The 24,817-nt window shown below is 33.9% G+C and overlaps 2 protein-coding genes and 1 pseudogene across 2 annotated transcripts; 1 reads left to right on the top strand and 2 right to left on the bottom strand.

The window, feature by feature from the left end:
• Nucleotides 1-1,000: 1,000 nt before the first annotated feature.
• LOC143581859 (pumilio homolog 24-like) lies at nt 1,001-6,057 on the bottom strand. The gene is made up of 17 exons (XM_077064544.1): nt 5,824-6,057; nt 4,182-4,235; nt 4,030-4,091; nt 3,875-3,956; nt 3,666-3,789; nt 3,495-3,578; nt 3,275-3,389; nt 3,042-3,192; nt 2,828-2,941; nt 2,642-2,713; nt 2,500-2,550; nt 2,369-2,419; nt 2,180-2,287; nt 1,940-2,098; nt 1,761-1,835; nt 1,421-1,668; nt 1,001-1,338 (listed from the first exon to the last, which is right to left on the bottom strand). The coding sequence occupies exons 1-17, from the start codon at nt 6,055-6,057 to the stop codon at nt 1,203-1,205; spliced, it is 1,920 nt and encodes a 639-aa protein (XP_076920659.1). The 3' UTR covers nt 1,001-1,202.
• Nucleotides 6,058-18,215: 12,158 nt separating this feature from the next.
• LOC143581864 (uncharacterized) lies at nt 18,216-22,218 on the top strand. Its single transcript, XM_077064547.1, has 11 exons — nt 18,216-18,311; nt 19,185-19,328; nt 19,446-19,561; nt 19,793-19,947; nt 20,029-20,117; nt 20,194-20,830; nt 20,917-21,071; nt 21,260-21,339; nt 21,707-21,818; nt 21,911-21,985; nt 22,073-22,218. Exons 1-11 carry the CDS (start codon nt 18,219-18,221, stop codon nt 22,202-22,204), a joined length of 1,788 nt encoding a protein of 595 aa, XP_076920662.1. The 5' UTR covers nt 18,216-18,218; the 3' UTR covers nt 22,205-22,218.
• A 731-nt stretch (nt 22,219-22,949) lies between these two features.
• Nucleotides 22,950-24,817, bottom strand: LOC143581863 (uncharacterized; annotated as a pseudogene).

The raw sequence follows: 24,817 nt of genomic DNA, 5'->3' as shown, positions 1-24,817 counted from the left end.
TTGTTTATGTTTAAATTCTTTTATAAACTTAAACACATGCTTTTTAGGTATTTCACCAAATGTAATAAACAATCAATAACCGACAACCTACAGACAAAGTTTTAGTTTTGATCTTAGTTTTTATATTTACACATATTTGTATAAAAGAAAATGCAACCTTCATGACTTGTGTTCTTCTTGAGTTGGTAACGATAGATTGCTTTATAATTTATAAACATGGATGTTTGGTTAGGCATCTGTTGGATGTCTAGACGCTAATCATGTGTGAATAGTCACCGGTCATTGTTAGATCAGTCTCGGCATGGATCCAATTGTGGTGTGGATTATAGGTGTTTTCACTACCATCAACATATTAATCTATGTCAATTGTATACTAGAAACAAAAAAAAGTAAGACGTAATAACACCTACTATCTGAAATGTAAAATTATAAGATTTATTAATAGTCTATCTTAAAAGTGTAAGAGTTAAGAACATATAACAGTTAAATTAGTCAATTAAGTATTAGCTCACTTGATAAAGGTTAGAGTAAAGGTCAAAGGTATATTACCGTTATAAATTAATAGTAGTAGTAGTAATATTGGCCGCTAAAAAGCAATAGTTTAATAAAAATGTAATTCAATTTTTTAAAATTTTGTTCATAACTTAGCAACATGATTATTTATTGATAATTTATGTCTTACTTGTTTGTTAGGCCCAAGATGTACCCTTGACAACCAATTAGATATGAATGAGACACACCCTCTTTTTATAACAAACAAAAATAATGGCTCTTGGCTTTTGGGATCCAAATATCCTATCCAACCAATCTTTTAGAAGCTTTATTATTAACAAGTTGAAAAATGCATCACTTCAATCTTAGCCACTAATCCTAGATAAAAGTATGATATAACTAATAACAAATCATACTTCCACTTACTTTTAATCTTATGACGTGTTTGGCTCACACACACACATGTAAGCAAATAAATAAGGAGTAAATAAAAGCAAAATTTTGGCCACAAAGAGACCTCTCCAAAATAAGTTCATATAAAAATAGTACTATAAGACAAAATTTTGACATGCAAATTGTAGCAGAAAACAGCATAAACATTACTAATTTAAACTAATGTTCTGTGTTTTACTCATTCAGTAATGCACACATTTCAGATCAAAATACCCGAACCAACCGCAGGTAATTCCGGGCTCATCACACTCGGTTGTTTAGCCTTCTTTCTTCGGTTGACTCTGGTCGGGCACCTTAAGTAAACCTTGGTCTAATAACGGCTGCAGCTCTTTCTTCGCCAGTTTCAACACCTTAGGATCCGAGGTTTCCAAGTACGCACTAATAACCTTTGCACTGCAACACGGTTTTAAAAGGTTCAGCAAATAAGTTAAGGTTATGGTTATCCTAATATAGTTTATACATGTGGTTACGTTACCTGTGACCCTGGGCCCATGTCTTGGAATTCCCTTTAAACGCTTGTTTCCACAAAGTGGTTGCGAAAGAAGGGCACTTGAGTATCAGTTTTCTTATTGTCCTGCTTGAATGGAAGTTTTCAAGAAGATGTTCCTCTTCTTGACCTTCGGATTTAGGGATGGATACCCTAGATGCTATAGCTTCATGTAAAGATTCCAACTTTTCGTCCAAATGTGGATTGAGAATGTTATCCGCACCCCCTGAAGCAACCTACATTTCAAACAATGAAATATTGAGATTTAAAATATCAAATGTGTAAAAAGAAAATAAAAATATACATATCTATAGGTAAAATAAATCACCTCAAATAAGACCTCTTTTCCATGATTCGATCTTAGTAATTCCTCTGCACTTTCACTGCATGCATCAATGAGATTCTGTATAGACAAACATAAAAATAAACGTTAATTTATATTCTTTTATAATCAAATTTAATACATACTAGGCGTAGAAACTAATTAAAAAGCTAGAAAAAAAAAACCTCAGCAAGTCCACTATCAACCAACAACTCTTTTCTTCTTAAAGTTGGATCCTTTTTCCCACCAGCTACTGATTTTGCATTTTCCTCCGCATCACTCATGTCCAAATCATCACCTTCAACCTCTGAAGTTGTGGTCTCGGTTTCTGGTGCTGAGTCACCCTGACGCCAGGGAAAAAAAACTTAAACTACACGCCAGCAAAATCACTTCATTTTAACTTAACTGGTGTTATAAAAACACACCTTTATTAGTAAAGAAGGTATAGATGAATCTAACAAAGACAAATCATCTGGGCTGAGATAACGTGAACAATTTGGATGAAGAAGTTGTAATAAAGGACGTCTCGCATTCTGAATCACATTAAATTAATGATTGGAAATCTCCAGATAATGAATTAATGTACATAACAGTAAGAGACATGAGAGACGGACCTTGTCAAAAATTAGTTCCTTTAGTACTGGTTGTAGTTCGCGAATGATGATCTGAAAGATAACTTTAATAAGTAATGGGACATTTCAATATTTCATGACTATGTAAAAGCTTAAGATAAGAGGTGACCAACCTTTTTTATTAACTGTGTGTCATCAACAACAGAGAGAATACATGTAAGCACCTAAAAACAAGAATAAAAAAAACTTAAATGATGCTTCACTTTTAAGTTATATGGCGACGAGATGGTTTAAATAATATACTTAGTTACTTACCATACTGCCAAATCTATCTAAAGCTATCTTATGAACATGACCCTTCATCCCTTTTATAATTTTCTTTCTTTCCTGAAAAAAAAAAAAGAAAAACACAAAAAAAAATTACAACTGAGATTAAACAAGACAATATAATATAATTAATTAATATAATGATCGAAAACTTAGAAACAAAATAAATCAAACCTGGGCACTGCCATGCTTGATGCAAAGAATCCCAACCTTGGATCCATCTTTTGTGTGAATCATCCGTACAAGAAGTGCACTTGACAAATGTTGAATAACTTCTGCAGTAGAGGTCTATCCATACATTTGGTTTAAGAATACAGACAGATCAAAAAAGAAAAACAATAATTGGAATGTTAGCATTAACTATTAACTAGTTAAACAGTGTAAATACCTTGTCAGCAACCGTAAAGTACTCCACAAGCACCTTGTGAAAAATGGAGTGGTCCACTATCCCTTTCTCTAAAATTGGTTGAATCACAGCAGACATATGTCTCACTACTGCTGTTTTTTGCAACTTCAGCTTCGAAATTATGTCCACTAACCTATTAAAACCATATACAGTTTATAGTTTGAAACTTTTAAATGATAAGGGAATACATTTGAATATGTGTATTTAGTACTTACCTTCGTTCATTCACTGAAGCTAGATCCTTGAATAACTGAAGCTCGGTAGAGAATAACTCCATAAGAATAGACTGTTTTTGAGATGCATTTCCCAGTTGATAAGCATTTTCAACAACTACAGCACAAGAAAGACAATTAAATTACAAACTAAAATATCACCACTCAATAAGCAACTAAAAACAAGATGTAATCTAGCTAAAATGAGTTACACGTGGCATACCAACTGAACCGACCATATGTCGTAGAAGAGAAGCAACATGCCCACGAAGCGAAGAAATAAAACTTGCAAGTTGTTCCTTTGAGGCTGCAGTAAGTCAAATAACAAGTCAAACTATAGTACGGGTCAAATGGGTATCGTGGTAAAAAACATTTTTTAAATTCTACAACAAACCATTATCCAACAACTTTGTAATAAGATGCACTGCATAAGTGTTGCAAGCTAGGGTTAGAAAGTGTGGCTGGAGCTCCTCATAAACAGTATTCCTTTCGTCTGGTGTGCAATATTTAGCACAAGTCTAAAGCAAAAATAGGAAGAAAAAAACAATAAATTTCTACCTTAAAACAAAAAACTAAGAATAACTATTAAGTTTTAATAATCACCTGTAATACACGACAAGAAACATGGGATCCTGCAATTTCCGGAGTTTTACCCTTCATCTTCCTTAAAGCCTCACTCACCAACCTTGATATAAATATTATTAGCATAACATTAAACAAAGTGGTGTAAAACATTAAACATGCAACAATGTACATACTTGGATCTATCTTCCTTAGCAATATTGCGACGCCTCATCTTTTCCCATAGTGAAGCAAGCTCCTATGTTAAAAAAATTATTTATAAATCAATAGTCGCATTCATATACTAAGCTTATAATACATATATGGTAACATTAAATAAACTACACACTTGCTCAAGAGTGTAATAAGGCTTCCGCTTTTTCTTCCTAGCTTCAGCAAGTCCCTGCAGCAATATATATTACAATTAATCTCATTAAAAGCATAAAGTTTACAAATATTGCATCACAATTGGCAACATGAATTAGCCAATTACACAAAGTTCAACACAAGCTACACTTCAAATGCTCATATCTAGGGGCGTAACGAGCCACGCCAAGCCCAAGCTTGTTTAAGTTTAAGATCGAGCTCCGCTCTTTTAAAGTTGTACTTCAAAAGCTCGAGCTCGGCTCGTTTATCATTTATTAATTATTATATTTATTATACATTTTTACAAAAGTTACATATATATTATAATTTTACATTTTATACATATTATAATTTTACATTTTACACATAGTATAATATAACTTATTTAATTACCTTATCATAGGGTTGGTATCCTTTTGGAAGAATCAGAACTCCAAAAAAGTTGAGAACTTCTAGGAACTCATAACAACCAAACATTTTTTTAATTTTTTTCATATAATAACATTGTTTGATACTAGTTTTACCATATTATCCTTTTGGAAGAATCAGAACTCCAAAAAAGTTGAGAACTTCTAGGAACTCATAACAACCAAACATTTTTTTAATTTTTTTCATATAATAACATTGTTTGATACTAGTTTTACCATATTTTATATATCAGTGTTTTTATCACATATATAAATCACAAGTTTACATATGTGTAAATTACATATGTGTAAAAATTTATGTAATAGCAAATTTACATATATGTAAAAAAATAGATATGTGTAAAAACTAATTTTCATAAATATAATCGTAAATATAGATATAAAAAGATATAAAACTACACTCAAACAACATTAACATACAAAAATTTTATAAAAAAGCGTTAGTTATTAAGGGTTCCTTCAAGTTCTTAAATAATTTAAGAGTTCTGTAATGATAGCCATCCCCTTATCATATGCTTATATATTATAATAGTTATTATATAAATATGCTAAATAAAATTACAAGAATAAAAACCTCGTTTAGGCTTGCGAGCTGGCTGGGGGGGCTCGATGTGCGAAGCTCGAGCTCGCATATTAAATGAGCTTCTATGCGATTAATATCAGTGCTATAATGGTTATCGGGCCTCTAGCATAAATGCAAAATATCGGTCAGAATTTGGCACCGACATTGACCAATATTGGACCGATATATCACCGATTTTCCCGCTATCAGTTTTTTAAGTCTTAATTGTCAATTTTTAGTTTTTAATGTTGGTGTTTGCTACAATTGTTAGTGTTTTGTAAGTTGCAAAAGGTATACTGAATTGTTAGTGTTAAATTGCTATATATATATAAATTCTGAATGATATCAAAATTACAGATATCCCACAGATGAGCTTTAATAGAAGCCCGCTAGAGCTCGTTTAAGCTCGGTTGAATTAAAGAGCCGAACTAGAGTAGCTCAAGTGCGACTAGGCTCAAGTACATCAATCATGTCAAACCTAGTACTTTTTTTAGCCAAATTGATATGGGTTTTGTTGCATATTAGCACAAGATAATTATTTAATAATGAAGATGAATTAAAGGTTAAAACTTTGACATCTAAAGTCAAACTGGAACAGTCTAAAAACTGAAATAAAATAATAAAGTTTGACAAACCTTGGCTTGTATACGAAGCTCTCGCTTCGTTTTGGGCACATTATCAGCTGCAGCTTGTTTATCGAATTTGGGTTTAGCGGAGTCAAACTTGTTCTTCTTAAAGGGCTTATTTTGTTGGTCGTTTGACGAGGGTTTGAGCTTCTTCTTCGGGTTAAACTTGCCTCCTCCATCGGTACCTTTAGCTGTTCTCTTTCTCTTAATTGATTCACTGTTCTTTTGGTTCTTCAACGCCATTGATTGATGCAGGTAATGATAACAAGTAGGTTGGTTTTTTTAGGGTTTTATGGGACGGTGACGGAGCCGCGTTTGGATTGTTAGGGTTTTAAGGGCTTCTTTTTTTTTTCTAAGTAGGATTTGTGCCCGCACTTTGTGACGGGACCGTTAAATCGAACAAAAACACATAAGTAAAAAATTCGTCAATGTCAAATTACAACAAATTATATAAACTATAAACTCGTTGCAAGTCAGCGCGAAGTCGTATCAAGTTATGACATCGAAACTAAACAAAAGAAATAAATCCGTTAATGCCAAAATAAAACAAATTATATCAAATGTAAAACCAAAAAAACCAGCACGCTAGAGCTGCGAACCAACACAAATTTGGTTAGTATCAGCGGTACCAACACACATTCATAAACATAAATTAGTAAGCCAAAAAATATTTTAAAGACGAGGTATCAAACGTTGAAACGCGAATATAAAACCATGTGACGATGGGATTTTTAAATCATGAAAAAAGTTTCGGTCATTGTAAAAACGGACTATAAAAATATGAAAGCAAAGTTTAAGAAAATCATTTAACCGACAAATAAAGCATGTAAAGCCGACACTCGCCTAAGTTTAGTGTTTAAAAATATAATTTGTTAAATATTTTAATTAGTTTAAAAATAAAATAAAATAAAGAAAATAAAAACTATCATTTCTATTATTTTTATTTATGAAATCATGTCTAGTAATTTAATATTATAATTAATAAAATATTAAATAATAAAATAAATAGTAATTTTGTGAGTGGATTTAAATAAAATGGTCATGAAGAGTTAGAAGTATTTGAAATTACATAGGCTGATCAAACGAAGCATTAGAAAAGGGAAAGGTAAAAATCGAAAACTATAAAAAACAAAAAAAATTCCAAAATGTGAAACTCACATGTGAAAGGGAAAACATGTGGAATGCCGATAGTGACTAAACACAAAGAAAAAATAGCAAACCTCGTCTTTTATGTTTTTACGTTTTTTTAATGGTTATTCTTTCACAAATTTAATGACAGAAAACATCCTTTATGCTAAAAAATCATGTCACGTTACGTCCTTTTGCACTAAACCCATTAATTTTCTCGTTAAATCTGGTCATGTGCAAGACACATGAGAGTAGTTTGATAATTTTACAACTTATTTATTAAAAACATATTTATAAAAAAAACGTATAAACTCTCTCTCTCTCTCCCTCTCCCTCTCCCTCTCATTCTCACTCTCACTCTCACTCTCTCTCCCTGTTACACTTCATCCATGGCGGATATGGGGCAAGGCGTTGACACCGAATTAGGCGAAGGAGGGTTGCGATTCGCCGAACTCGATATCGCAGAAGAATAATTTGGAGAGGGTGGATTGGGAGTTGAGGTTGTTGGTAGTGAAGGATTTGGATAAGAGGAAGAATTCTGATTTTAAGGATTTGAGGTGGAGTTCGGATTTGTCGTGGAGTTGGACGGCGTCGAAGAATATTATTAAGTTGAAGGATCTGGGTTTGGTGGAGATGATGCGGCGGAGGAGGGTGTCGGAGAGGTGGATGACGCCGGAGTTGGAACGGGATCGGATGGATTGGAGTTAGGAGAGTAGATCGGCGTCGGCGGTGGTGGCTCCGGCAAGGAATGGTGGTGTGGATAGTACAAGTGTAGTTAGTAAGAGGAAGATGGCCGGAGGCGACCTCGGTGGAATCGCCATGGCTGAATCTGGGTTAGGGTTTGGTTGAAGAAATGAAGACGATGACTGGAGTTGACTTGGAATTTTGGAATATTATTTCTTTTATTTTTAATTATTATAACGAGAAAAGTTAATCGGGGTCAAAAGGACATAAGGTGATATAGGTTTTAAACAAAAATGATGTTTTCTGTCATTAAGTTTGCGAAAGGACAACTATTGTAAAAACGTGTAAACATAAAGGACTAGTTTTGCTGTTTTGTCAAACACAAATATATTCCAAAAAAATTCCATCATATGCACCAAGGAATGATAGATGAAGTGTAAAAGTAGTACATATGTTCTACAGTAAATTGAACAGTGAAAAGCCTCTCACAACCATAATCTACCTTTTAATATATATTAATAACTAAATTATTATTCTTTTCTGTTAAAATCCTTAAACTTTCAAACTTATTATATAAATAAATCTTTCTAGTAGTTATATTGTAAAGTTTAAATATAGTTTTGAGCTTTATATTATACTAGTAAATAGTAAATTACCCACGCGTTGCGCGGGGTAATCCCGATGGTGGTAGCGGAAAGTCAATGCGAATTCAGTAGATACTTGCTACGTTCGTTACGATTTGGAACTAAATATAAAAAAGAAATTAGCATGTTAAAAAAAAATAGTGTGTATGGATGTTGGTAAAACTCAACAGTGAGTCGACATGAATTCGGTGAATATTTGCTACGTTCGTTACAATATTAGAACTAAACCTAAAAAAAGTTCGTTAAATTAGCATGTTAAAAAAATAGTATGCTTGGAGGCTGGTAAAACTCGACAATAAGTCGACGTGAATTCAGTCAGTGTCAGTTACGTTCGTTATAAGCAACGTTGGTAAAACTCAGGTGCTGTCAGTCTTGGACGTTGAGGAGGTGAGTCTACGCGAATCTGGGCAGTTTTCATGATGTCTATTAAGGTTTCAGTTGCGTTCATTACGGTACAAAAACTAAAATTTGAGGTGGACCAATGGGGTGTCGTCGGTCGTTAAAATCGGGTGTCTGTAAAACCCGATCGTTGTTGGTCGCGGTCGTTGAGGCGGTGAGTCAACATGAATTTGGTCAGTTTATATCGTGCTTGTTACGGTACCGGAACTAAAAAAATTCTAAAAGTTGAGGTGGACCAATGGGGTGTCGTCGGTCGTTAAAATTGGATCTACATGAATTTGGTCGGTTTACATCGCGCTCGTTACTGTACCGGATCTAAAAAAATTCGTTAGGTTGCATGTCACACCCTGACCAAAGGCGGCGGAACATGCCGAGGTGTAACGATTGTCCATAAACACATGACACTAATTAAAGTGACAGTATTTAATAAACTCATTTCATTTCACAACATCGAAAATGTCACATAACAATTATCCATAAAATAACCATAAACAAGATATCACAAAATATGGCAAATTGATATTGTTCATTTTTACTAATATCCTAAGGTCTTTGATGTCGTTTTCTTCACAATCATAAATCAACCAAGATGCAAACCTGCAACATTTCATAAAATAAAGTTTGTCAACACAAAGGTCGGTGTGCAATTCATAAGTTTGATCATATTAGTATATAATAAAGATAGCCACAAAATTTGCATACGAAACGATAAATAAAAGTAGTAATTTGGATAAATAGATATCGCTAAACACATTAGCGACACCTAGCTATAAGGGGATACCAAATAGTCTAGGATTTTATAGTTATCGTTAATTGCATTACGTTAACGACACCTTGCTATAAGGGGATGCCAAATAGTCTAGGATTTTATAGTTCCACCAACCAAAAGCGATAAACACATAGGCATATAAGCATAGAACACCAAATCGAGCTATTATTTAGGTAAAGTATACAACTACGTTTGTGGTTTAAGATTCAAATATAAAGCATTTTGTTGAATAAGTATGAAATGTCACCCCCAAAATAAAAGATGAAAAATGGGGTATGAAGTACTCACCTTCAAGTGGTAAACTTGAAAGATGATAATTTGGAGATTTGTCAGAACGACGAGTTTAACGCACAATGCCTAAAAAAAAGAAGTCTTGAATTTAGAAAGGTTGTCTTGAAGGTCTTTAAACAAAATAAATGTTGAGAAATGTAAATAACTAAAGTTCAAGGTTTAAAATGTGACCATTTAAGAATTTATAATAATAACCCTTTAAAAATGTAAGTTTGCTCGAAACCGGGTTAAAGTATCTAACCTTAATATTTACTCAACCTATGTTAAGTAATAAGGTGGGTAAAATGCAAGAATGCAAATCCCTTTGGAATAAAGATACTAAAACGGGTTTATTTTATCGAGTGTTCGGGTTGTCGGTTCGGGTCTTGATAATTGGTCAAACCCAAAGTCAACTTTCCAAAATATTGAATGTTATGAGATAACTCAATAAAATTTAATAAGACTTAATCAAGTATGTAGTTCCATTGTTTTAGAACTAACAACGCACGTTAAGCGAGTGTTCGGTTTTGTCGGTCCAAACTTTGTTATGAGATCAAGTTGGATCCAACATTTCCAAGTACTTAAGAAAATATTTAAAAATCAATTTGTAACTATTTTTAAATAAATACACAAGTCTTGATGGCTAAAAAAAACACACACTTGTGTGTCTTAAGCGAGCAAGAATCGGTTTGGTTCGGTTTCCATCTCACAACAAGTTCATAGATGGTTTCCACATGTCCAAACACTAAAGAACTTGTATAATAATGTACAAATAAAAAAATACCAAAAGTTAACAATAAAGTCTTTAAACAAAAGTTTGGTTTTCGGTTCGGATCGTGTTTCGGGTTAAGACCGAGGTAATATTCTACAAACCCATAACCATAGAATTTGTAAAAATGATTTTAGAAACTTAGATCTAACACTAAGTATGTTTAAACAAACAAAACTAGTAACAAAGTTTGGTTTACGGTTTAGAGCTATTTACAGTTAAACCGAAGCATAGACTTTTAAAAACCCATAACCATGGAACTTGTAAACATGACCAACAAACTAAAATAAGCAAGATTAATATGTATGAACAAGTTATATAGATGTATATATATCAAGGACACGAAGTTCTCCATGAAGCCTTGCCTTATGGGGTCCGAAACCTCACCGACCGGAATCGGAGAAGTAATTACCAAAGGTAAACAAGGGGTGTATATTATATATATGTTGCACAACCATAAACAAGTATTAATAAGGCTACATAAACTAATTAAGATGAAAGACCAAAATCCTTCAAGAACACTTAAGAAGATAACCTTGAATCTTTGATGTTTGAGAGAGTTTTTTTTTTGTTTGGAGTTGTAGCAAGGGAAAATGAAGAGGAAATGTGGTGTATATATAGGGTAATGTTGGTATTCAAATATGGGTGTGAGACACAAGAGTTTTCATGCAAAATGGATCAAGACAAAAACACAAAACAACAAAAAAAAAAAAAAAAATAAATAATAAATAAATAAAAATACAAATAAAAATAGGATGTTTTCAAGACCCAACAAGTGTGAAACAATATTGTAACATAAATCCATCATTTTGATTATAACATAAGCTTCGGTTTACAAATCGGGTCGGTTTACATAATAAACAAATACAAAAACGAATACAAACAAGACCCGAAATTGACGAATGTCACATTGCATTTGTCACAATACCGGAACTAAAGCGAAAAATCTAAAACTTTTATGATTGCATTTCATAAATATATAATATATTGAAAAACAAATCATGGAAGTTGTTTCCTTTCTACGACGCCAAAAGTCTCCTTTACTTATATACTAGATCAAATGAAGATTTTAAAAAAACTATATAAAAAATTATTTTTATTTTATATTATCTAGTTCCAGATATTCATATACCAAAAAAATTATTTGTTTAAATATATATAAATAAGTGCATATAATATATATAAAGAAAACAATTCAAATCAGTTGGCGAGATGAGATTGAATCTATTAATAATAATAAAATGACGCGGACTAAAAAATCTAAATATTATCCACCATTATCTGTTACCAAGGGTCAAACCCGGGTGATGACCTAGAATCAAACATATGATAACCACCCTTCCATTACTTCATTTATGTTTAATTTAGAAAACTATCTTTTGTATACTAGAATTAAAACTTTATCAATCAAATGCAAGTTGTTGCACCAACTTTTTACTTTACTCTATATAGATAATTATAGTTAATGAAGTAAAGTAGAAATCAAAACAGAGACGTGCACTCGTTTTATTGGTATCCACTAAATTTAATTTTGTTCGTTAAGAATATAAAACAATGAACCATTTAAAAAGCTTCCTCGTAATAAGGAATTGATCACCGCAACTTCTTTCTTTTCCCGATGTGAAATTAATCACCACAATTGTCTTACTAGTCAGGTAGTGATTCCTCGTTTAATCTACTAGCTAGCCAGGTAGTGCCGTAATGGTCACTCTTTCAGGGGATGATCATCCTTTTCAAAAGTATCACTAAGATATGTAGTGATCATTTTTCAAGTTTAAGCTCCATTATTCTCTTGTTGTCTTGTGTATTGGGGATATGATAATATTGATATAATCACTTTATTAGAACTATAAAGAATATTCTTAATTTTGATTTTGACGTGTGATGATTAGTAAAATGCTAGGAAGTGAGATGTTTAAATACCAAAGATTGAACAATGTATATTTAAAACAAAAAAAAAAGAAATAAAATGTACATGAAAAAAAAAACGACTAATCATAAAAACTAACACAACACACACTAGGGATAACCAACCAAAAAAATTAAGTTGCTATCCTAGAGATTTGAACTTGGACAAACATGATCAAGAGTTGGGAAGATTAATCAAAGCCATTGAACCAAATAAGCAGATTGATTGATGATTGGAACTAATTACATAAAAGGCCAAAATAATAGCCTTAAAGCCTTTTGTGGCACCAAGCTTTGCTTTTTTTTTAATCTATACTAGTTAATAAGCCCTCCGTATTGCGATGGGGGCAACGGCACGTGCTCGGCTAGTATCATTTAGGTTCCTTGTAGTAACGACAATAAACCTAAAAAATAAATCAGTACAGGGCTGTAATTGTATTGACATTTTGTATAAACTTATTATAAAAAAAATGTTAAAACATAAAATGTTAGAAGCATGACGCGAATTCGGTCGGTATCGGTTACTGCACAAAAAGTTAAAAATAAAAATTAAAAAAGTTGTCAACGCCAAAATACAATATATTAGCATATTTAAAACCAAAAAGAAAAAAATACATGTATTAGGTTACCGAACCGACACGAATTCGATCGATATTGATGGTGCCGATACTAAATTGTAAACTTAATATTGTAAGTAAAAAAAATATTTTTTTATATAAGAATACATATATTTAAAAAGAAGTACATACTAGGGGTGTGCAGTGTGCACGGTTCGGTTAATAGCCAATATCAAACGTGGGCTAAATTTTTGCTTAAAAATACATGAAATGAATGCTTAAATATATGAAACGAAGGAATAACTACATGAAATGAAGATATAAACATATGAAATTGAGATATTAATAAATGAAATGTAGATATAAATACATGAAAATGATAGTATTAAACTATTAAACATATAACACACGAAATAGAGGAAAAAAGGCTTGAAAATATGAAGAAAATGAAGAGTTCGGTGCGGTTCGGTTAATTCGATTTTCGGTTCAATTTAGTCTGTTTACGGTTGGGTTTCGGCTAACGATTCGGTTAAACCAAATAAAAACAATAAAATAAATAAAGAATCATTTCATTACTAAAAAAAACTATCCACAAGACCATGATAAAACCAAAAGGTAACCCAAGAAATTATTATATATAATACTTTAGAACTTTGGTGCCGCAAAGTCCCCTATTGGGCCACTTTGCGGCACATTATTGGTGGTATTTCTTTTGTTTTGTTTTTTTGTTTTAGTTTAAGTCCGTAATGTGTGTAACAAAAATCGATCGAAAACCAATTTTGATTTTATTTTATGTAGTTATTGTATTGAATAAAACGTGATGGAAGCTGACCAAATTCGCGTAAACTCACAGCGTTTTGTTTTTAGTTCTAGTACCGTAACGAACATAACGAAAGCCAACATAATGCTGATTTTTAGTTATGGTACTATAACGAACGTGACGAAAACCGACTGAATTCGCGTAAACTAACCGTCTCAACACTTGGTATCGATAACAGTTGGGTTTTACCATCGATCGAGTTTTACTGACCGACTACACCCCATTGGTCCACCTCAAGATTTTTTTAGTTCTAGCACAATAACACACGCAACCGAAACCGATCGAATTCGTATCGACCTACCGTCTCAACACTTGGGTTTTACCACCGCCTGAATTTTACCAACCTGGTTGCGCCAAGCAAATCACTAGTTCATATTAAAAGAGGGAACATTCAGGACTTGAACTTGCACCATTGCATCTGTGCAAGCAACAACCTAACAAGCACATCTCTAACCATCACACTCTTAACAAATTGTTAAATTGCCAAAAATATAATTTATTTAAAGGGTAACTTACATGGGATTTTGAAAATCTTCTGGCAACAAGCATCACTTTTTATTTATATTTATAATTATGATATAATTGCATGTTTGGATTTTTAATACTACTAACTGGGTTTTTAATATCATCAAAATGCATCTCTATAATGTGCATGTATACACCAAGATTATGTTTTCAATTAATTAACCAGGTCAAGCAGGTCAAGCCTATTGGGTCCAGGCCTAAGTATCTCATTAAGTTGTATGGGGTTAAGGGGCTTTATGGTTTAATTAAAATAACTTGTTGGCGAAGTTGTGTTAGCAATATAAATAGTTAAATACATCAACCAAGTTAGGGTTATGTATTATGAAAGTTATTGCAATGATGTATTTTGAGTTATATTTTCCAGATATAAGAAAAAATTACAAATTTTATTCATTTGAATATGTAAAATTATGGATTAGGTACTTTTTTAAAACGAGTTTCACTATTTATCCTTTATTCGCATATTTCACTCGTTTTTTGTCCGTTGAATTAACGGCCATCCAAAAACTCAGTAAAATGTTAGCATGTGTCAAACATGTTAGAGCAAAAATGTAATTTCTAACCTATATTATAATAACAAGAAAAAAATAATATACTTTAGAATTTGTGAGCCCATCAGAGATCATCATCTTCATCAATGCTTCATATTCATCAGATCATCATCATCTTCATCGTATTCATGTGAGGGCAAAAATAATATATTTCTAACCTAACTACCACTAATTGGACCACCTTACCGTTACAACCACCTGGTTACACCATCACCACTCCGCCACCATGTTCCCCCATTCTTTTTCTTTCAGCATTTGAAACCCACCAACACACCACCAATAGTTAGCATGATCCTCTCAATTTCAAAACCCTAGCCCCAATACGAATCAACTGTTCATATAATAGATTTGGACATCATTCAAGGTATCCAATGGCTTGACTGTTCCACATCCTCGCTTCACGCCCTCGCAAATTCAAATCCTCATCGGAATCGGATCCCCAATTGAGCTTCTGACGGCTATCGGCGTTCACCTCCACGATTGCCGTTGTTCATCGGCTCCACCACTACCTGTATGAAGTCACCGAAAGCACTTGCGGTACTATCCTAACTTTTCTATATGTGTTACTGGTGGTTGCCACGGGTGGCTGTTAATGGCGGCCAGTAGTGGTGGTGGTGGGTTAGGGTTAAATGGTGAAAGATGAGAAGAGGGGTTTTTGATGAAGATGAAGATCATGGCTGGAGTGGTGTAAGCGGCGGTTGCAGGTCATGTCAATGGTGGTCGTAGTGGTGGAGGATTAGGGTTGAAGATGGTTTGACGAAGATGAAGATGAAGATGGGTCAAAAGTCCACAACCCTAAAATATATTATTATTCTTTTTATTATAATGTAGATTGGAAATTAAGTTTTTGCCCTCACATGTTTGGCACATGTCAACACTTAACTGAGTATTTGGATTGTCGTTAGTTCAAAGGACAAAAAATGAGTGAAACATGCGAACAAAGGATAAAAAGTTAAACTCATTTTTAAAAAGGACCCAATCCATAATTTTACATATTCAAAAGGACAAAATTTGTAATTTTTTTCTGACATAATAAAAGTCGGATCATTCTATATTGTTCGTTAATTATCGTTCATCAATCTTGAGATAATACATACAAAATAAATATAAAGATTTAAAACTTACCAGATTGATAAGTATGGAAGGGTTTTAGGTTACATTCTTTAGACAACTTGTTGTTTGTTTAGTTCATAAACTTATGTAAAAATAGTGAAACACGTTAAGCATAAACCATATAAAGATTTAAAACTTACCAGATTGATAAGTATGGAAGGGTTTTAGGTTACATTCTTTAGACAACTTGTTGTTTGTTTAGTTCATGAACTTATGTAAAAATAGTGAAACACGTTAAGCATAAACTAAATAAAGTAAAATACACCTTTATCGAACAACTTGATCAAGTAAAGTAGAACTTTATCCAACAATTTATGTTTTAAATAAATTTTACCAAACATTATTTTAATAGATTTGTAGCTCAAGGCAGACCTTATAAGAGCATCCCCATTGCTAAGTCTGTAGCCGACATGGAGCTAGGTGGACAATAGGCAATCAGACCGCCAACGTTGTGGAGCTCAAGCCTAGCTTGGAAGTTTGTGGCTTTATACGAAGAGCGGATGGGATAGTGTAGGTCCCTTACTCTCTCAAATACGTAAATATATATACAATTTTAATATTTTGTTAACTGGGTTTATGTATGTTTGTTGTTGTGGAAGAAATTAAGTGATTTTTTAATGAAATCTAATGTGGCATGCTGAGATAAAGGTTAGTACAAAGTAGTGTTGGAGATGCTATAACCATCTTTCTTTCATTACTTAGAAGATATGAAGACTACCCCAAACCATCAAACTTCATAAAACAATACGGCCATGAGATTTTAGCCAAACCAACATATCATGAAAATGCAATGGAAGGTTAAAAACAATTTGAGGTTTCATAATAAGTAAATTGATGGAAGAAAAAAATCTCACATACAAAATAAAATTACTCATAACATGTTAGACATACATGTTTTAAGTGCATCATATTATATCAAACTTAAAACAAATATTGTAATTGTATTTTTTCTCTTGAATAACAATCTATACATCTATTCACCCATCTATTCACCGATGAGGCAAAAAAAAAAAAAAGAAATATCTTACCACCACACCATATCCCTTTAGGACATTATAATTGTATCTACAAACTAAAATCATCAACTTTAAAGGTAATAGGCCTCAAGACCTGCCTTATTATCACCGAAATGACTTGAAGTAACCTTTCATTTGTTATAATTGATTACTAATAACTATATTTTCGCAATTATTGTGCTTTGAATTAGTAAATGTTGGGTAGACACAATTACAACATATGCCATGATAAATACAATTTGTTTTAATTTACTCATGTCATGTAATCACCCTTTTAATTTCATGTGTGATGGCATATGGTATTTTAAATCCTAGTTAAAAAACACCCATTTTCCATCCAGTACCACGCCCTTTTCTTTCTCAAACACCAATTTAACAATCGTGTGATTACCACCGTCCATCTACATGCGTATGTAAATCCGGATAATCACAACCAAACACCTGAACCAACGTCTCTTCCAATGGCGTTCAAAGGCCACACCAGTTGAAGTGCAAACGAGTCGAGCTTGACTAGGCTCGAGCTCGACTCATTTGACTTACACAAAGCTTGAGCTCATAAAGTTTTGAGCTATATTTTCAAGCTCGAGCTTGTCTCGTTTACTATTTATCAATTATTTTTTATATAACTATAAGTATTTTTATATATTTTTCTCTATTATAATTTTATATATAAAATAATATATATTACTTAGCTATTTTTATTTATTTTTTCATAACATTATATATATATTAATTAAAATTACTAATTTATATTATAAAAAAGATATAAATGACAGGCTAGCTTAGCCTCGTGAGCCGGCTTTGAGCTCGATAAGTGAAGTTTGGATCCAGGCTCGTTTATTAAATGAGCTTACTTTAAGGCTCGAGCTTGTGCTTGATTAAGCTCGGCTCCATCGAGCTTTTTAAATAGTAGCTCGCAAACGCCTAGACTCGTTTACACAATTGCACCCCTAGCTTTGGCTTCAGAAATCTCCTATTTAAGAAGCTAGTTTTAGAGAAAAAGCAAAAGTACAAGGGCCAAATTAAACACAACAAGGAGGGTTCCCTTTTCAAAATCACCACCATTTTTATAACAGGCGCCGCGTCAAGAAGAAGAAGAAGAAACAACCACCGGCGCCGACACACGTCACCCGTCTCCGTCGTCATCTACTCTCCCGGAGCAGGTATTATTATAATTATTACTTGAAACATTATATTCTACATATATTGATTAATATCAATGGACTTATATTATTTTAGGTTAGGTTTAGAATGGAGTCAGCAGCTAATATCAGAGACGTATTAACTTCCTTTAGTCCGTTGTTGGACTTCTTTGCTATCAGTTCAGGCGATGGCCGGATTAAGGTAGCCTTTTAACCTCCAAAATTACTTTAAATATTTAACTGTCAAATTAGAGTAACCTAGATGGATGTTATATAAGCAAATATAATACTAATAATAATATGAAATTAAGTAAAATCAGAGTTTTGAAACTGGTTGCTTGTTGAAGAATTGACCTCATTTACTGCATTTATATATGGAGGTTTTTAATTTGTTTTAATTGAAGCAATTTGTTTTCCACAAAAGATTAGCTGGTTTTTTAAACAAATTCTACAATAGCTCTTTAAGTTCATATCAGTTGTTTATTTTGTGCAAAGTATTACTTGTGGTTTACTCGCTTACAGAGATTGATTATGAATCTTTGTATCATTTAGTGGTGTAAACGAATGCTTGAGGTTCAACTTGTGAGCAGTTTTTCAAGCTTGAGCTCAGCTCGAGATAGTTTTTCAAACGCGAGCTCAGGCTCAAACCGTTTATTATTTTTTTTTAAATATATTTATGTGCAATCTTTATATATAACATAATACGTATTATTAGCTTATTTTTATCGAATTTTTTTACATATAATAAGAATTGTTATAGAATTGTATATATAATATGTTAAGTAAAAACTAGATAAGTAGTACTGTAGTAGGCTCATTTAGGCTCACTAGCCAGCTCGAGCTCGACAAGTGAAGTTCGCGCTCGGGCTTTTGTTGAGCAAACTTATTTTTTTAAGCTTGAGCTTGTTTAAGCGTGGTTGCTTCGAATTTTTAACGAGCTGATTTTGAGTAGCTCACGAGTGGCTTGGCTCGTTTACATTTCTGGTATCATTTACTATACTTTTGAAGTATTAGGGTTCTGGGAATAAGAGGTTTTAGGCACATGATATGATGCCTCTTTAAACTGTTTATTCAGATATGGGACACTATTAAGGGTCAAGTGCAGACAGACTTTGCAAACATTGTGTCAACAGATGAAACTGGCATTTTTGCTAAACCTGAAGGTGGACACATGTCGGTTGATTACACTTGCATGAAATGGTTGTCCTTGGAGAAAAAGGTTTGTTTTTTGCCTTCTTTTCTTTGTATATATGAATTGGTTTATTTATTATACATATATGATGAAATGTTTGGTTACCATTAATCATTATTGATTACTTGATTATATTTTTGTCAGAAAAAAAGGAAGCTTCGAAACTCATTGCTCATTTTAGGAACAGGTGGTGGTGATATTCTAGCTTTGGATGCATCTGCTGGTCAGTTAAAGTGGAGGGTTAGTGATTGCCATCCTGGGTGAGTTATAATTTCATTCTTTTATAGTTCTATGTATGTCAAGGTTCTTGATAATAATTTTCCAAAATTTTATGCAATGCTTCATGCATGTTATTGAAGGTAACACAAGAATTACAGTTTGTAACATTCACTTTAAAAAATGGGCCGTGAAAAAGATGTTATTCCCTTTTTAGATTAATTTTGATAATTCTACTTCTTATAGCCAAAATTTAATATTGTAACAATATGCAGGGGTGCCACTGCCATCTCTGCACCTGCAAGTGGATCTCATGTGTATACTGCTGGTGTTGATGGGATGGTATGTGAACTTGATTCCATGACAGGAAACTTGTTGAGCAAGTTTAAAGCTTCTGCAAAAGCCATATCTGCAATGTGTGTTTCATCAGGTATATATGTCATCTGAAATTTGTGTAGAAATTTGTTTACTTCATCATGCAACATTTCTTATGCTAATCCTTTAACATCAGATGGGAAGCTTTTAGCAACAGCAGCAGCTCAACTAAAGATCTTCAGTTGTTCAGACCACAAAAAGATTCAGAAATTTTCCGGGCATCCTGTATGTTTCTTTTTTGTCTTTATTATTTTATTAACTTTTTTTATGCTTTTTTGTTTAATCTTATATCTTATAATAGGTAGCTGTTCGGTGCATGACTTTCTCTGATGATGGCAAATATGTAATTTCATCTGCTGTTGGTGAACGAGACATTGCCATTTGGGGGATAGATGGTAGCAAAAAGAAATCAGCTTCTTGTGTTCTTGCAATGGGCCATCCTGCTATCTTCATAGATAGCAAGTCATATGGTCCAGATAATTTAGGTCTATCTGTACTCGCCATTTCAGAAATGGGTGTTTGTTACTTTTGGAATGGAACAAATATTGACGACTTAAACAGTTCCAAGTCAACAAAAGTCATGGTATCCGTAGAGGATGATATCAAGAATTACAAGGGTGCGGGCCCTACTATATTTTCTGCAAAGTTACAAAGTTTTTTGAAACCTGCAACTGGACATGTTTTTCTCGCCCATGGTTTGTTGATAAAACCGAAATTTGAGAAAATTTTGGTGCATGGTGGCACGGACGTAAAGCTAACTAGTTCAATGGATGGTATTCTCTTACCTTTGACCCAATCTCACAAGTCAAAGAAAGTCCAGACCTCAACAGTTACAGCTTTAGACCGTGCAAATACTGAAGGTGCATTGCTTCCAGTTTCTAAGATTTTCAATGCGACTGATGATGCCAAAAGCGGAGATACACCTTCATTAACTAAAGGTTTGCATATGCTCTTTTATTAGTTTTATGTTTATAGTGGTAAATTGTAATTATTGTTCACTTCTTTTTTCAAATCTTATGATCAGATGATATGGAAATAGATGAAGTAACTGTACGCTTTGAAGATCGGTTGAGAGCTGAAGGCATTATCATGAGTGATAATGATATAAAATCTAACACAGTTATTTTATCCAAGCTTCTAAATGGGGTCAACCTTGAAGATGCTGTACCACAAAAACAGGTTTTTATGCTCTTTTCACATTTTGTGCATGTTTTTGGAGGCTATTTCATAAATACGTTGTCTAATTTAGAAACAATCATATATACCCAAAACATGCTTTAAGTTGAATTGTACTTTATGCATTGAAAACTAGTTTCAGCATGTTTCTCATATTTGTCATATCTGTATTGTTACTAAAATGCTAACAGATGAGATCAACTGTTTCATCTATGACATCGGACGATGCGTTTACATTGTTGAAAATATTGTTGTCCATGTGGCAATCAAGGTGCGCATTTTCTAATTCTTATGTCCTACTTTTGGTTATTACTTAATAAATGTGATTATTATAATACTAGTAAAGTTGTTGAAAAGCTGAACATAACCAAGATATATCCTTTTGATCCCATATCCAGTACAGTGGTTATTAAAAACTAAAGTTTTTGGACAAAAAGTGTTGCGGGTTAACCTAATCTGACTGGAATCAAATCAAACTACTGTTTTTAAGTTTTAACCGAACCCATTTTAACTCGTTACGCAACTTGCTCATTTTGCATTTCTACCTTTTCATTTATGAATTCCCCAGATATTTAATTAAGACTTTTGGGTTAAATAAACATGGCGTTTTAGTTTTTGAAAGACGTTCTCTGTCATAGGTCAATGAACATGCAGTACATTCTTTCATGGGTTTGTTGCATACTTGTGCATCACGGGAACTATGTTAAATCTACAGAATCAGCATCATATATACTGGATTCACTGCATGAGGTATAGTTATATTGAGCCCTTATTAGTATAATATGCTCCTAGCTGTGTTAGCATTTTAATCTATTAAATAAATGTTCTTAATAATTTTGCAGCTTACAAAGTCAAAGGGGTCTGTTATTCAGTCTCTACTACAGTTATCCGGGCGATTGCAACTTTTAACATCACAGGTTACTCTCTTTAATAGCAAGAGATATAACCCTTGATAAATGTGCTGTTCATGTTTTAATGGTGATTTGAAATTCTGTTCTGAACAGATCAACAAGGCTGCTGATAAAAGTCAGCCTTTGAAACAAGAAGAAAGTGAAGATGACGACGACGATGAAGATATGCTTTCTGTTGAAGAAGATGAAGCGTCTGAAAATACCAGCGATGATGACAATAACTAGGTCAGTGTCAGACAGGCAAACATAGGTTTTGTTTTCTTCATTAGATATCATGTTTCCCATGTAGAAATGATATCGTTGGAGGTATAATAGTTATTTAGAAGCTTTCCCATTATTATCAAATCTTTGGTCACGTTGTAAACGAGCCTGCAGAAACAATTTTGTCTCCCTATTCTCCTCTTGATTTCTTGGCGATCTTTTGATAACTTAATGTAATTGGTCTTGTAAGCTATAGTTACTGAATATCAGAAAATTTGTGTTTTTTCTCACTGTTTATCTACTTTTGTGTTACATTTTGTTTTGTTTAGAACACGTGGTTTTTGATATTTTCACATTACGAAAGTCTTGTTCTGTTATGGAAGGACCAGGGGTCCATATTGACTAGACAGGACCAAGAAATGACCGGTTAGGATTTCCTGAATGAAACCCGAGCTTTTGACTAATGTTTAGACATTCTGTAATTGACTACTTCTCTTTTGAGGTATTGTCGGTCTGTCATCGTGATTTTAGGGCAGCAAGTTAGGTCTACAGGATAATTGTGCATGACATCGAGGATTTGAAACTAAAGTAAAGATAGTCAGATGTGAGTCATTATAAAGTCAAAAGGTTGACCGACTTTTAGAAAATATGAATACTTATTATTAGGTAAAACTTTAAGTTTATAATTACTTTTTAATACAGTAAAGTAGTATTTAAGATAAAACACCTCATTCTCAAAAGGAATGAAGAATATATTCTTCATGCACTCACAAGCTAAGAATCTTGTTCTTCTCTATCATCACCATCACATGTTTCTGTGGGAATATTTTTTTGTATGGTGTTAATCAATTTTTTGGTTATTCTCCATTAACCTGTTGGGCAACCAGTAATTGGACCAAAAGATCCATTCGATTCGTTTTGTCTAGACAATTTTACATCCATTTGGACCTCATCTCCAAAAGGCGAGCTGATGCCATCATTTCTGCTGCTACTGTAGTGCATATTGTAATCTGGTGGTTCGAATCTGTTGTAGTATATGTAATGTGTTGATGGCTCCGGTCTACTGTAGCGTGTGTACTGTTGTGGTGGTTCAGGACGGTTGTAATGCGTGTATTGTTGTGGTGGTTGGCGGTTCTGTTGTGGCGGCTCTGTATGGCTCTGTTGTGGTGGTGGTGGCTCTGGTCGGCTGTAATGTTGTGGGGGTGGCGGCTCTTGTTGGCTGTAATGTTGTGGCGGTGGCGGCTCTTGTCGGTTGTAATGTTGTGGCGTTGACGGCTCTTGTCGGGTGCGGTGGTGGGTCTGATCGGCTGTAATGTTGTGGCGGGTCTGGTCGGCTGTAATGTTGTGGTGGCGGGTCTGATCTGCTGTAATGTTGTGGCGGTGGGTCTGGTCGGCTGTAATGTGAGTATTGTTGTGGTGGTTCCGGCCAACTATAGGAGGTGTATTGTGGTGGTTCGGGTATGCGGTAAGGTGTGTATTGTTGCGGTGGACGGATGTATTCATATTCAGTGACATAAGGCGTGGGCTTGTATGTGTTATAGCCATGGTTCACATGGATAGGTTGTGGCGGCTCATGTCTGAAACCTTGACTGAACCGTGGATCACCTTGACTCGCTGGATAATGGTCCACACGCCCGCTGTAGACACGGTCATTATTATAGTCAGATGGATAACGGTACACAACATGAACCTCTTCTGCCTCTCTTGGTCTGGGAGATTGTGGCGGTTGGCTTGATGTAGGCTCTGTAAGTGGAGGCTGTGGTGTTGCTGCTGCATCTGGTGGATGATTTTCCGGCTCTGGAGGTGGTTCTGTTGGCGGAGCTTGTTCTGGTGGCGGACCTTCTTCTCCGGGCGGGTGGTTTGCAGTGTCGGAAGACGGTGGTTCACCTTCATCTGGCGGCTCCGACTCTGGCGTTGTATGTGAACATATGGTGGCATTTTTTCTCGTTTTCTTGATAGCTTTAACGATCTTTTCTGGGTCCACCCACCCGACTATTGTGAGCTTTTGTTGCGGGATGTCGATATATATATCATATATCCCTAAAAACAACAAAGCAGTCATGAAATTAGTCAACAAAACATACAAGTAAAGTAAGATTGCTGGAAGGTGATTAGAACTCACCATTGATACCATGCAAAGCTTTCTTGATCTTTTGAACGCACCCGTTACAGTCCATACGGACTTGTATCTCGGTGACTCGAGGCTTCTGCATGCGTTTAGAATATAGAAATTAGGAAAAGGATTTGTGTATTAATATTCTTAGATAGATTTCATGAGGGACAAATACATACCTGTAAATCTGGAACCATGGTGATGAACAAATGAAGGAATCAAAATATGTGACATTTATTTGTGCACACAGAGGGAATATATAAAAGGCAAGGTGTGTGGGACATCTAAAGAATCTATCTCGTGTTAAATTTGTTTCTTTTTGTTCAAAGTATATAAACGTTTTGTGGTTTAAAAGGAACTTGTAATATATTCCTGTTCCTTAATCAAGAGAAATAGCATGCGGTTTTGAGCCGTGAATTCTTTAAGAAAGGTTTGATGTGAGTGCGTTCGTACCAGTCAATGTGAAAGGAATGTCGTGTTAATAAAGTATTGCAACGATAAGGGTCGCGGAATAAAGATTTGTT

This window comes from Bidens hawaiensis, unplaced genomic scaffold, assembly GCF_021521415.1.
Source record: "Bidens hawaiensis isolate Kalapana, Puna unplaced genomic scaffold, B.hawaiensis_p1.1 tig00031211_1, whole genome shotgun sequence".
NCBI lineage: Eukaryota > Viridiplantae > Streptophyta > Magnoliopsida > Asterales > Asteraceae > Bidens > Bidens hawaiensis.
This window is presented reverse-complemented; position numbering and strand designations above follow the sequence as displayed.

Bases quoted from the DNA above. Each gene is read 5' to 3' on its own strand.
- LOC143581859 (XM_077064544.1), bottom strand. From the start codon at position 6,057: ATGGCGTTGAAGAACCAAAAGAACAGTGAATCAATTAAGAGAAAGAGA. The intron at 3,193-3,274 runs GTAAGTACTAAA...TGGTTTTAATAG, and splicing joins GCTTCAGTGAATGAACGAAG to GTTAGTGGACATAATTTCGA. The intron at 1,669-1,760 runs GTGATTTATTTT...TTTGAAATGTAG, and splicing joins GAAAAGAGGTCTTATTTGAG to GTTGCTTCAGGGGGTGCGGA.
- LOC143581864 (XM_077064547.1), top strand. From the start codon at position 18,219: ATGGAGTCAGCAGCTAATATCAGAGACGTATTAACTTCCTTTAGTCCG. The intron at 19,562-19,792 runs GTGAGTTATAAT...AACAATATGCAG, and splicing joins GTTAGTGATTGCCATCCTGG to GGGTGCCACTGCCATCTCTG. The intron at 21,072-21,259 runs GTTTTTATGCTC...AAATGCTAACAG, and splicing joins ATGCTGTACCACAAAAACAG to ATGAGATCAACTGTTTCATC.